Genomic DNA, 14,982 nt, shown 5'->3' on the forward strand with positions numbered 1-14,982 from the left:
TTTTTTTTTAATATTGCACAAATTTGGAAACTTGGATTTACACGGGTTTTGTTAAAGAATTAACTATATTATAAAAAAAATAAGCAAAATTAAATAACACCGAAAATAATACGTTAAAACTTGGCAAAAAGCGGGTTTTACTGTAGTTAAATTTTAATCAAATTTTCAAGTACCATTATCTCCGGAGCCAATCTGATAAAACGGGGGATGCCATTGAATTTAGAACGTCCCAATTAAGCGGGTTCAAGATTCAAAATCTTTACTCAAAATTTACAACTTGCACAGCGTAATTTGAACCCAGCTTATTCTTTTGTTTTCTATTTTAGCGATCCAAATGTTTATTCCTCGTCTAACTTTTGAAGCACTTGATGAAAATGAATTACACTTATATTTATCGATTTACTAGGAGATTACGAATATAATCATGTATAAAACATAGGTGTGCCCACAAATTAAAAAATTAAACCTTTTGTTTTGAAAGTGTAGCTGTTTTTTAGATTTGCCCATATTATATTCATATTAACCCTTCCAAATTGTTTCCAATCCAGAGATTCAGGTACCTTTAAGCTCTCTGCAGTGGATGATATACAGATTCTATTGGACGACCAGATCATCAAAACACAAACTATGAAGAGTTCGCCATACATCAAACCATTTGAGGAGGATATACTGTAAGTGTAACTTTATCAAGGAAAAGTTAAATACGGAATTTACACCAACCAGATAAAATTTCACTCTTAGGAAATGGGAGGCAAAACTAATGCTCCTGCAGGATATTTTGGACGAGTGGCTGCGCGTACAGGCAACATGGATGTATTTAGAGCCAATTTTTTCAAGTCCCGACATTCAACAGCAAATGCCAGAAGAGGGGCGAAGATTTGCGGCTGTGGATAAGGTGCACTGAAAAAGGATTGGGGCAACGAATTTTGAAAAACTTTTCATGCAATACTCCTTTTTCAGATATGGAAAGAACTCATGAAGCAAGCAAGTGCAGATCCACGCGTTATGGTTGTTGTAGAGATTGACAAAATGAACGAAAAGCTGAAGAAAGCGTATGCATTGTTGGAAATTATTCAGAAGGGGCTAAACGCTGTATGCTTAAAATCGTACATATGTACATATATATCTATTATTTTATATGTTTCCTTTGAGTTTAGTACTTGGAGAAGAAACGCCTGTACTTCCCACGTTTCTTCTTCCTCTCCAACGATGAACTACTTGAGATACTCTCCGAAACTAAAGATCCTACTCGTGTGCAACCCCATTTGAAGAAATGCTTCGAAGGCATAGCCACACTGAACTTCACCGAAGAGCTGGAGGTCACTGCAATGCGTTCGTCGGAGCGCGAAGAAGTAATACTAGTCGATGTAATTTCTACGGCAAAAGCGCGTGGCCAGGTGGAGAAGTGGCTGTTGGAATTGGAGATTAATATGAAGAAAAGCATACATTTAAAAATAAGTGAGTCATTTTCTAGTTATCGGAAGATGATTCGAGAAACATGGGTGCTCTCGTGGCCCGGCCAGTGTGTGCAATCAATATCCCTTACGTATTGGACGCTGGAGATTACCGAATGCTTTTTCTCCGATGCGCCTGTGCAGAACTTGAAAAAGTATTTGGCACTATGTAAATTACAGGTGCGCTTTTACAGAAAATGTTATAGAGTAGGCATTCTTTATACGTAAATGCTTACAGATAGCTCAAATCGTTGATCTAGTGCGCGGTCATCTAAATGCTCAAAATCGCATTACGCTAGGGGCTTTGGTAGTGCTGGATGTGCACGCGCGTGATGTACTGGCAGAAATGGTGGAGAACGAAGTGTCTGATGCAAATGATTTCCAGTGGTTATCGCAAGTATGCTAATTAATTATTTTCCGTTTAAAGACAATTAGCCTTGTTTATAAAAGATAAAGTAGCTTTGAAAAGGTTTATAAATTTATAAAGCTCTTTAAAATAATTAAAAGTTTGCTCCCTAGGCTGCGTTTCACCAGACTCATCTAAGTGATAATTACTTTAATTTTCGAATTTTTGGTTTCACCAATCAATTTTAATTTGTTTTTAATTTTGATTTAAGTGACCTTTGCTCTTCACTTAAATAAAAATTAAATCAGAATAACCACACTCAGAGATGTTACACGTTTAATCAGCTGATCAATATACACACACCACAATTTTGTGTATATGCTGCTTACTTGTATACCAGCCCTGCTTTTCCAACACAGCTTGCCAATGCTTTCAAAAGCTCTCAGTACAAATGAAAGCTTTCGCTGGCCAAGTCTGTTTTACAGCCATTTTTTACTCACTTAAATAAAGAGATTATTAGAAAATAATTTAAATGAGAATTAAATAAAAAATTAAATTAAAGTTAATTTCCACTTAAATGAGTTTGGAGAAACGCCGCCTAAAAGTTTCCACACTACCTTACAGAAGGTGGCACACACACACGCACCCACACACAGGGCCTGGCCTTTTGTCAAGAGGGAGCGATAAAACTGTTTTCTGAGCAAACCTTTTATTATTGAATCATGCTTTAAACCGACTTTATTTTTTATGAATAAGGCCAAATGTATGTAACTGTACAATATTTCTTTCCTACAGCTGCGTTACTACTGGGAAGATAACAACTTGGATACGCGCATGATTAACAGCTCTCTCAAATATGGTTATGAATATTTGGGCAACACCACACGTTTGGTGGTCACACCTCTCACTGATCGCTGTTATCGTACACTCTTTAGTGCGTTGAATTTGCATTTGGGTGGCGCACCTGAAGGTCCTGCTGGTACCGGCAAGACAGAGACCACCAAAGATTTGGCCAAAGCTGTCGCTAAGCAATGTGTAGTCTTCAATTGTTCTGACGGTTTGGATTATATTGCCTTGGGTAAGTTCTTCAAAGGCTTGGCTTCATGTGGCGCATGGTCATGCTTCGATGAATTCAATCGCATTGACTTGGAAGTGCTCTCAGTGGTAGCTCAACAAATTTTGACTATACAACGTGGTATAAACTCTGGCAGTCCTACGTTGGTGTTTGAGGGCACTACGCTGACGTTGGATCCCACATGTGCAGTATTTATTACAATGAATCCCGGTTATGCGGGTCGTTCTGAGTTGCCGGATAATTTGAAGGTATTTGGCTTTAGTTGGTTTAAGTAGTTACATTTAACGGCATCTTGTAAGGGGAGTGGGACTCAAAACTGGCCCACGACAGACTAAATTCCTTATTTAAAAAAAAAAAAACACAATCGCGATTACGACACGAAGAACACCAGTGATTGGTATCACTTTAAGCTCAATAGTGAATAATGAAAATATGCGTATTAACCCGCATCCATCGGAAATTTTTTGTAACACAAAGTACGTTGTGCATCAATTTGATACATATGGAAAAAGACCCTAGTATTCGATGAAATGTTGGTTTTTTTTCATTTTTATTAATGACCAACGTTTGTTTATTCATTTTCTGATAATAAGAATAAAAATGCTTGAACATTAACTATTTTCTTAATATTTTAATATGTTTTCGAAATTTGCATCAATTCGATATAAACGATGGATGCGGGTTAAGCTGTATTACCCTAGCTTAAGGAATATTGAGCTAAAGAAATATTTAAACAAGTAAAGAAGTATAAGTTCGGGCGGAACCGAACTTTATACACCCCGCGCACAGTGTAAAATTTGACCCATCTAGGCGCCTTTAATTCTGCAATTCGAAAACTATTGAAGATAGATTAATGAAATTTGGCACAAGGTGCGTTATAAGATAGGCGAAGCTTTTTACAAAAAATTGGTAATTTATAGTTACTGTCACGCCACCCTATTATATAACTGCAATTTTTAAAAATGCAAAAACAGAAATATTTAACTAACTGCAACGGCTAAAATGCCCAAAATTTATATTTAGAATTTCCCTATAACAAAGAATTATAAACTGACAGAAATGGACTTAAAAATAATTATATATATATTTTTTAATTATGGGCGTGGAAAATATCGATAAAAAAGTCAAGTTGGGTCAACAAAATTCCGTTATAAGTTCAATATTTCTTGCTCTATTTACAAAAATGGGATACCATTGGAAATGTAATGAGTCAGGCTTTCTCTATTCAAAGCAAAAATACAAGAATTGATAAAATGCAAATGAATTACTCGAAGAAAATGAAATTGCCAGTAGGCCAGAAAAAGAAAATTTCATCAAAACCTGCACTTTCCAGCAGCTAAAATTGTATTGTTTAAAGTCTAAGAGGAGTGGCAAATAATCTGAGATACACACTTTATCTAATAGTGGTTTATAACGAGTTTTCGGGTCTAATAAAAATAATAATTTGCTAAAAATAAGTCTAAGTCAACATCGTTTTACTTTAACATGAAATACTCAGTCCTAGTTTACAAATTCCCAAAAATGTATATTCATTAAAAAGATCATACCTAAAAAAATAAGACCAAAATGATATTTTAGCAATTGTTGCATAAATCACATAACACCGACAAATTAAATATTGAGATTCAGTTTCAAATATACAAGTTTAAATATTATTGCGCTCAGTAGTTTTCCAAATATCAAACCCCGTCCCGCCATACACTTTGATTTAAATTTTTTAGTTGTTATTGTTTCGTCTTTATCAGGCATTTCTAAAAACATTCTTGACGTTGTTTTGAAATTTGGCGACATAAAATAATGTAATTAATCTTTTCTAGAATATGGAAATGATACACTGTGCGGCGCAGATATCAAATATGGTCGTTTAAAATTTTTCAAAAGTACCTTTGCATGACAAGTAGGGGGAATTTTTCCCGATTTCAAACCTTTTCGATAATATGCTGAGTTAGACTTAATGATATAATTAAACCAAGTTTGGTAGAAATCGATAAAGTGGTCACCGAAAAACACCTTTGTAGTCATAAAGTGGACGGTGCCACGTCCAATTCTTAAAAGTCTAATGCAGTCTTATTTATTGTTAAGAGAGAGTTTCCGTATTTCTGAAATTTACCGTTCTATAAACGGGAAGCGAGTGTAACTTTGGTCCCATTTGAATAATTTTTAACGAATTGATTTTCCGTACCGAGGTTAGTAAGTGCACCGAGTTTGGTAGAAATTGATGTATGAGAAATTCTCAGAAACTTCGACTTTTTTTTGTGAAAATCGTGAGCACGTATCTGCAATTTTTAGTATATGTTCCTTCAGCTGCTAGAATACAAAATCCACTGAGTTTGGTACGAATTGATAAATCGGTTACTGAGATACGCATACAATGAGCCAAATAAAAACTGGGATGCGACATTTTAGTAATTTTGGTTATTTTTCTTTAGTTTATTTAATGTTTATTATTGTTTTAGGAAAGTAACAAACACGATATACATAAATCCTAATTTCAGACTTTGTGCGAAAATTATGAAAATTCTGCAAAGTTTGATCATATATTCTAACTTCTTGATCAGCATTTTTAGGCAAAATTTTGGTATTCAGTTTTGTAGCTCATCAAATTTTAATATCACAAAGTTCGAATTTTAAGTATCTGGGACTTATGGGTGATTTTGTCAAAAAAAAAACTGTCGAACATAAATTTCCAACAAGTAATTTTTAGCGAAAAAAACCGACTTCAACTCTCATATAAAAAAAAATATATATATATATATCTCATGATCCACTGACCGGATCTTAACCAGATTAATATGCAAAAGAATTATCGAAATCGGTTGACGTGGTCCAAAGTAATGCGGACTGATAACCTCCTCCTTTTGTGGAAGTCGGTTAAAAATCAGCGGTAAGTCCAAGCATCTACAGCGCAAGCTTCCCTGCAGGGAATGCTACTAGTTGAGAACTAGAATTCTACCAGTTTGCTTTTCAGCTCAACTAGTTCATTTTCTATCCTTTTTCAATGTTAGCGACTGGTATTTTTAACATTGCGATGTCCTACGAGATGTCAATTGTCAGGCTATGCATCAGCATCCACTAGTAGAAATACTTGTAGCATCATACCAGTTGATGAGATAGTCTGCCAATTCATCCCCTATGAAAAGCATTAGTATGCCTTTTTGCTCGCGGAGCTCCAACAGTCGCAATGGCCGACAGAGCAAAGCACTCCCGTGGTATGCCTGAGCAGAGTGTCCAGATTGTTAAAAAAAAAAATCGAAAATCGCCTTTTTTTTTAAACTCATGAAATTGATTTAACAAATCTTTTATTTTAAAAATAATATCTTGTTATAATATAATTTATAAAACCAAAAACGAACATAATACCTTCAGAGGGTAATAATAAATAACACAAATCACTTATATAATAGTGATGTACAAACAATTTTCATTAAAAATACGCATACTTTTTAAAAATATTTGTTTCAACACATTTTGCAATAGGACTGCGCAATTATTAAATTTATTATAACTCGTACTAATTGATTAATCGCACAATCCGCTTTTAAGAGCTCGGCGCTAAAAATAAAATAAAAACCTATAATAAGGCGAGATCAGCTATTTCCACAATTTCTTCAAAATCACCTATAGTGTCTGAATGATTTACACTTCTGTTGTGGTCATATATTGAGCTATTCGTCCGTGATAAGATACTGTTTGATATTGGAAACATTTTTCAGCAGAAACTGTTAGCCTTCATACAACACTTTATTCGAATTATTGAATAAGGGATTTCCAACCTCATCCTATTCCGAATCTTAGTTTTTGTTGAATTCATTACTGAAAAAGCGGCTCAGCAAAAGCATATGAATGCGGCAAGGATAATAATATGAAGGCTACTTTACTTATATTTCCAAACATTTTATTGCCTGTTGCGGTTTTCACTCCGTAAGCAATTATCCAAAATTCTTCAGAGTCGGATGGAATGGTTCTGAAAAAAGTTATGGCAGGTCCCTGAAACTCGCCCTCTTGTGATTCACACACTTTTCTGGTGACAAAATCAAAGCTTTTTAAAAGTGTTTAATTGACTAGGGAATCGTTTCAAAATTTCTTCGATAAGGGTGATCAAAAATGTTTGACAGTCTTTTAATATGCTTCTTAAGTCAAGTTTATCACGCAGTTCATTAGCCTCTTCTGTAAAGTTATAGTGGAAAACAAAGTTTTGTATATTTTTATAATTGGAAAAAATTTATTTGAAGGGAAAAAATCGCCAATGGCGATTTCCTAAATTTTTACGCGCAAATATCCAAAAAGAATCGCCTAATTGGCGCGAAATCGCCAAATCTGGACACTCTGTGCCTGAGGTACCAGGTTCAAGCCCGGGCGCAGGGAACATTTTTTTATTTTATTTTATTTTTTTTATAATATTTCTTTATATTTTTTATTTAGGTTTTTTTGTTATTCTTAAATTTAATTAAAAAAAATTATTATTTGTAATCTATTTTTTTATGGCATAAGTATTTCTTCCCATAAAGATTTTTAAGTTTGTTATTTATATTTAAATTGAAATAATTATTCCTACTTACATTGATCTAACTTTAAAAATCTCAACCACCTCCAAGCGGCCTCGAACCTGCGATCCCATAACCAGAATCGGTAGTCTTCACGTGACGCCACAGCCGACCTTTGTAAGAAAAGCAATTAATTGCGTTTTATTTTAGGCTTTGGCAATTCAAAAGCAGATGTCGCTGAACGCTTAAGTTCTTCGAAAATGTCGAACTGGTAGGCACATACTAGTTTATGAACTAGCATTTTTTCTAACTGGTTTGGGTTTTCAGTGCAGGGTTTTTCATTTGACACCTCATTTTCGAAAATCTAACGAACGTTGCAGATCTGATAACCTGGACAACTTATATATTGTTTTTTTTTGTTTTACTTATTTACGTTTTGCTCTGTAACTTTTAAATGAACACATAAAAAAGTAGTGCACGAGGATCATAGTTCAATAGTATGGCAACCCATCTAAATGTGTAAAAGCCTCATATGCATGTAAACCTCGTAAAATTGTTTAATTTTGTACAGAAAACCGGTTTATTACGAGGCTTACACACTTACGAGACATTTACGCGTTTATATGAATACCCGGAGTATATTATACAATAGAAACCACTCGTATTTGGCTAAATTTTCCAATTGCAGATAATGTGCTAATAAAAAATATACATTTTAACTTTGGTGCACGCATCGTAACTGTTTAAATAAGTTGTTTTTTAACTATCTTCTAATGAGAGCACATATGCCTGCCAAGTTTAGATAGATTCCTTCTATGCTCCAAAACACTATACAAGTTGTCCGATAACAGTTTTAGTATAAAGACCACAGAGCTGGGTAAATGCAATTACATTACAATTACATTCCTCAGTAATTGGGATTAGGAATCAATTCCTTCAGTTCACAGCAAAGGAATTGATTACTTTCTCAATTCCTTGGAAGTAATTTCAAATGTAATTGTTTTTTTTTAATTCCATTACAAGGAATTTCATATTGTAATTGGAATAAATTACGTGCTAGTAATGTATTTTTTTTCAATTCCTTTAAAAGGAATTGAAAATAACTCGCCCGAATACTTTCAAGCTAGCCTTTCGGTGAAGAACAGTCCGGACTGTTGTTGCCTCGGGCACTGCTGTTCTCTTGAACTAATCCCTGCGTATCTATAAAATTGCACTGACTTAATTGTGTATATTATGGTACCCTAAATGCTACCCAAAATGGCGTGCCCCACTGAAAACTCGTGGACCCCCATATTTTTTTCATGCCAAAGTAGACCCCCGCCAAGTTACCCGGGGGCCCCTGGCAGTCCACCTGGACCAATTTAGGAATGAATGTTCTAGACTTATAAGCACGGAACGACCTTGGACTATTTCTGAATAAATCCTGCAGTACGGCAACAGACTAACTGTCGGCAAGTTGGTTGCAGGTTTGGATTATTAAAAACACAAACCAAATTCGGTAAAAAAGGGATTGCATTCGAATAAACTCCAAATAAATGTGGTGATTAAGGAGAGTGCAACGAAATTTTTTTTTTATGGTGAACTCCGAGTTTAAGAGTAGAGTTAAGCGTTAAACTCCAAAATGGCCCATAAACTCGAGTTTGTGGTTCAATGAGAACGTAATATTACTTTAAGGTAGGTGATAATCCCATTGAAAATATTTCCAAATCAAGATTTCTGAAATACTTTTCGTTTTGTACCCATACTTTAATATTTCATTTATTTTATCAATTTAATTGAGTTAAATTTGCAAACAGGTGGCAACCCTCTTCGAAAATATTTTTGACTGTAATCCTTCGTAAAACTCTCTAGTTTGACACCTACATTGCGATATTTCCTTTATTTTATCAATTTAACTGAGTTAAAATTTTCAAATAGGTGGCAACACTCCTCAAGAATATATCCAACGGTTATCTTTTTTAAACTTCTTTAATTTGATACCCGGATTGCATTTAATTGAGTTTAAAATTTTAAAACAGGTGGCAACCCTTAAAACTTTTGTACCACAAATCCTGGTATTATACCGAACAATTAAAAAAAATATTATTCAAATCGGTTCAGCCGTTCTCGAGTTTTGAGACCTTGTACAACATATATAGATAGATAGAAGATGTCCAATGTGTGGTTTCGATTTTAATCTTTGACCACAACAAAAGTTCCACATTTCTGACGTATAAAAAAATGCCTCGAAAATCTTATTTAAAATTTTAAATGCAGTTGATTGATTAATCCTTATTAATACATATGTGTAAAATAAATGGTTCCATTTGAAAAGACAATCTTAACTAATAGCCAAATATAAATTTCGTTTAGTAAGTAGAGTGAAGTGGAGACTAAACTTACATTTTTTGATTTGTTTTCATGCAAATAGAGGAATATTAACTGGAAATCGACACCTGACTGGAAGATCGATGTATCGCGGCAGTAGGGTTGCCAGATTTTTTATGCGCGAGATCAGTACGTTAGACTTTTAAATGCTAAAAAAAATCAGTACTTTTCAGTACATTTTTTTCAAAGCAAAATTATGAATTTAAGTAACAGATAATACTTTAAAACGCCAGAGTACTTGCTTTTAACATTATTTTGGTGTTTAAATAAAATATAGTTCATAAAAAATAAAGGTGTTATTTATTTTAACATGAGTATACACTTCACTGTACACAGAAGCAAATAAATAATTTTATGTTTATGACATTTTTGAATAGCAATAATGAGATAATTTCCATCTTCAGTGTTTAAATAGGCAAAGAATTCTATACATCTTATTTTAAAATACTTTCATTTTGAAGCTCACTTTAAAAAATTTTAATTACAAGCCGGTTTCTCCCTTTGCGCCAGGAAGCAAAGTATATACTTAAGATCCTTTTAGTTGCTTCGTTTGAGTGGTATTGAAAAAAGAAAAACAAAATTACATATTTTTTCAAACTGTGGAAAACTACCACTATTTTAGGACTTCATATATTAATCCTTATTGCTTAAATTAATTTTTTCAAAACAAAAACTTTGAAAGACTAAGAATTCGCCAAAAAGAGTATCTTGTATACAAAACTCTTTTACAATGTCAGTAAATTGTGAAAAAATAATTGTTAGTTATAGGGAAAGGCTATTCGAATATTCAACTTTGTTGTTATTAAACTGAAAGTTATTTTCGAGATAACTAACAACACACGACAAAAAAACCGTCAGCATTTTTTATACCCAAGCGCACTTGTGCACAAGGGTATTATAACTTTGCACACATAACGGTTGTTTGTAACAGGCAAAACGAATCGAGATAGATATAGACAAATGTATACATAAATGATCAGAATGAAAAGAGAAACCGATTAAGTGGTGACTGTCTGTTCGTCCGTCCGTCTGTGCACACGATAACTCGAGTAAAAATTCAGATATCTTAACGAAACTTGGTAAGTGCACTTCTTTCTGGCGTAGAACAAATGGTATTGAAAATGGGCAAAATCGGTCAATAACCACGCCTACCTCCCATATAACGGTAATTTTCGTATCTGCGTATTTTAGTAACTACTGAAGATTATTCACTCAAAATTGATATTTACAATAATTTTTAGACGAAAAATAAGAATATTAGAAATTTTTGGAAAATGGGCGTAGCCACGCCCGCTTATGGTTACATGTGTTTATCTTGGTAACCGCTGCACCAATTTCTCCAAACTTGGCACACTACAACATACCTTGGTATAAGATACGAAATGGCCGAAAATTTTTAAAATCGGACAATAACCACGCCCACATCCCATATAACGGTAATTTAGAGAAATACGAAATCTTCGATAAATCAGTAAATATTGAAGCTAATTTATTCAAAATTAATGCTTGCAACAATTCTTTACCAAGAAATACGTTTTGGATAAAATTTTGTAAAATGGGCGTAGCATCGCCCACTTATGATCACATATATGTATCTCGGTAACCGTTCTAGCAATTTGTACCAAACTCGGTGTGGTTATTGTGCTTGCCACATAGAAGCAAAGCGTTGAAAATTATTGAAATCGGACTAAAATTACGGCGGCTTTTCATATAATAGTAAATTTCAGAAATGCTTGAAACTTCAATATTTCGAAATTTAAGGACGCTAATTTACTCAAAATTGATACACCCCGGCTTACCATGTAACGGTGGCTTTCGGAAAGGTGAAAAAAACAAATATTTAATACTTGCGCCGGGTATTTAATGTTCGGCTCCGCCCGAACTTAGACTTTCTTACTTGTTTTAAATAATTTAAGCTCCATCATATAATCGCAATTGGTACGTAACGACCCGGCGATATGCTCGTAAAACGATTGATATTTTATTGTATTAATTTCTTGGGCATATCAAACATTATGTGAAACATGTCAACTATAATTAAATGATTTTCTTCTTACTTTTTACAGTACGGTTTAAGGAAGTTCCAACGTTATATAAAAACCTTAAGAAAATCCTAAAGTATTTTGTTCGAGTTGAAAATTCAGTACAAATCAGTACAAATTTTGAAAAATCACGACATTAACGTACTGATTGTAGAAATGAATAAAATCAGTGCAAGAGTTGAAAAATCAGTACTGTACTGATAAAATCAGTTCGTCTGGCAACCGTACGCGGCAGCCAGTTCGAAAACGCCCTATTGCAGAAAACTTTTCAAGAGCACCCTATCTCTGAATTCGGTTCAAAAGCGCCCTAACTCAGCTGGCGATTCAAAAACGCCCTATCTCAGCACATTTTCAAAACATTTTCATTTGAGATAGGGCGTTTTTGAACCGAAATCTGAAATAGGGCCTTCTTAAACCAAATTCTAGGATAGGGTGCTTTTCAATAAAATTCTGAAATAGGGCGTTCCTCAATCAAATTCTGAAGTAGGACGTTCTTGAAAAGTTATCTGATATAGGGCGTTTTCGAACAGGCTGCCGAGATAGGTGGATCTTCCACTCAGGTGTCGAAATATGACTGCTATTTTCTTACTACGAAGATATGTAGGACAGGCGTAAATATAGACAAGTAAGAAAGTCTAAGTTCGGTCGGAGCCGAACATTAAATACCCGGCGCAAGTATTAAATATATGATTTTTCATCTTTCCGAAAGCTACCGCTAGATGGTAAACCGGGTGTATCAATTTAGAGTAAATTGGCGTCCTTAAATTTCGAAATATTGCAGTTTCAAGCATTTCTGAAATTTACCGTTATATGAAAAGCGGCCGTAATTTTAGTCCGATTTCAACAATTTTCAACGTTTTGCTTTTATGTGGCAAGCACAATAAAAATACCGAGTTTGGCACAAATTGGTAGAACGGTTACCGATATACATATGTGTGATCATAAGTGTGCGGAGCCACGCCCATTTTCCAAAATTATATCATAAACGTATTACTTGGTATAGAATTGTTGCAAGCATCAATTTTGAATAAATTTACTTTAATATTAACTGATTTATCGAAGATTTTCTATTTCTCTAAATTACCGTTATATGGGATGTGGGCGTGGTTATTGTCCGATTTTTTAAATTTTAGGCCATTTAGTATGTTATACCAAGGTATGTTACCAAGATATGTAACCATAAGTGGGCGTGGCTACGCCCATTTTCCAAAAAATTTCTAATATTCCTATTTTTCATCTGAAAATTATTGTAAGTATTAATTTTGAGTGAATAATCTTCGGTAGCTACTAAAATATCGCAGTTTTCGTATTTCTTGGAAATTACCGTTATATAGGAAGTGGGCGTGGTTATTGTCCAATTTTGCCCATTTTCAATACCAACCTACCTTGGATTAATGGAAACCCACATACCAAATTTCGTTGAGATATCTAAATTTTTGCTCGAGTTCTCGTGTATACGGACGGACGGACAGACGGACAGACGGACGGACACACAGACATGGCTTAATCGACTTCTCTATTCATTCTGAGCATTTATGTATACATTTGTCTATATCTATCTCGATTCGTTTTCGCTGTTACAAACAACCGTTATGTGAACAAAATTAATATACCCTTGTGCACAAGTGCGCTCGGGTATAAAAATTAATAAATGTGAAGTAAATACATATCGCCGTCCTTATGCCAGAAGTACAGGGGCGCACCCAGGAATATATTTTGGGAGCGGTTTATACTTCTGAAAATCAGATAATAAGCTCTTTAAAATACATGTATGCAATTTTTATGAACAGTATGCAATAAATAAATAAACTGTATAAAGTTTCAAAAATTGCACTTTATTTACCTAAAATTAACAAAGAACTCAAACATTTATAACCAACTTCAAAAAAGGGGGAGGTTATCAATTCGTCGGAATATTTCTTCTGTTTTTATGTATTCTACCGCATAACTTTGGACCACGTGAACCGATTTCAATAATACATTTTTTTTTAATCGTAAAGATGGTACCTTAAGGGTCGTCCCGTAATTTGGTTTAGATTTGGATTGGATCGGTTGTGTGTTTTGTTTAAAAATTACTTGTTTAGTAAAAAGTTCTTTAAACACAAGATGGGTTCAACTTTCAAAAGTAATAAAAAATGTTAAAAAAGAGTTTAAATGATCATTTTCCTCGATTTCTGGTAGCTACGCTAAATTTTCGTCGCCAAAATTCTCTAAATGAAAGTCAGTGGGCCTAAACGTATATCGAATTCCATTCAGTAATAACTGTAAAGTGTAATCAGCCAAATCTGGCAGTATGAGTGGCACTAGATGTTGTATGTTGTTAGCCGTACCTGCTATTCTTTTGGAGATTTTTGGCGATCAAAATTAGCGATAGCAAATGCTGGAATCACGCTGCTGATTTTCGATGGATATGGTTATTTTTCACGATTGCCTCATTTTTAACATTTCGATTACCGAAAAAATTAACTGAACTTGTAATTTTATTATGTAGCTCATTTTGGTGGAACGAATTCGAAGTTGGCAAATTAAATTTTCGAATCCCTGTTAAGTACATATCAGTGGTAAACTCTTTTAGGCTGTAAAGTGTAAAAAACAACTGTAAGTGAATATGCATTGCACATTTTTAGTACAACGTTTTCATTCATACATGACATTTCTTAAATCCTTTACCAAAATTTCTTAAATCAGTTTGCAGCTCTCAAGAAAAAAATTCTGGTATATTTATTTCTTCAAGAAAATTTACAGCAAAAGGAAAGTTCTTTTTTCAAGCAAAATAAATAATAAAAAAACATTTCTTGTGATTTTTCTTGATAGCTGGATTCTAAGCTTTAAGATACAGTTTGTATATGAGATTATTAGCATAAGTTAGTTTGAACCCCAAAACCCACCCCTTATGTGCGCTAATGCAGAAGCATGAATGTGCAAATTTATCAATTTTGAGTTATTGGGTTGACTTGATTAACCTTTGGATGTCCTATGTTTAGAGCACGACGGATTCCAACTTTTTTTCAGGTACCGATGCCGATGCTGACTAATCGGCTAATGGGTACGGTGACCATCCGTTCTGTTTTTTGCAGGACCGTACTGTTTTTCAAACCTAAAAAACCTGAAAATGTACTGATTTTTTCCAAGTGTCCTGCATTTGTCCCGCATTTTATTCGTTATTTTAAAATTATCGGACAATGGATGGATTTTTTCATAAATGTGTTTTTTT

At 34.1% G+C, this 14,982-nt stretch overlaps 1 protein-coding gene across 1 annotated transcript in view; it reads left to right on the forward strand.

Annotated features, from left to right (window-relative positions):
- Positions 1-14,982, forward strand: part of LOC118740302 (dynein heavy chain 7, axonemal) — a gene marked incomplete at its 3' end in the record, with an annotated part of 183,209 nt that overhangs the window by 59,463 nt on the left and 108,764 nt on the right. Inside the window, 6 exon segments of the mRNA XM_036471785.1 lie at positions 549-671; positions 742-895; positions 961-1,092; positions 1,158-1,634; positions 1,693-1,851; positions 2,596-3,123. Of these exon segments, the coding sequence (XP_036327678.1) occupies positions 549-671; positions 742-895; positions 961-1,092; positions 1,158-1,634; positions 1,693-1,851; positions 2,596-3,123 (1,573 nt within the window).

Source organism: Rhagoletis pomonella, unplaced genomic scaffold (assembly GCF_013731165.1).
Source record: "Rhagoletis pomonella isolate Grant_MI unplaced genomic scaffold, Rhpom_1.0 Rhpom_scaffold_00006, whole genome shotgun sequence".
Classification (NCBI taxonomy): domain Eukaryota; kingdom Metazoa; phylum Arthropoda; class Insecta; order Diptera; family Tephritidae; genus Rhagoletis; species Rhagoletis pomonella.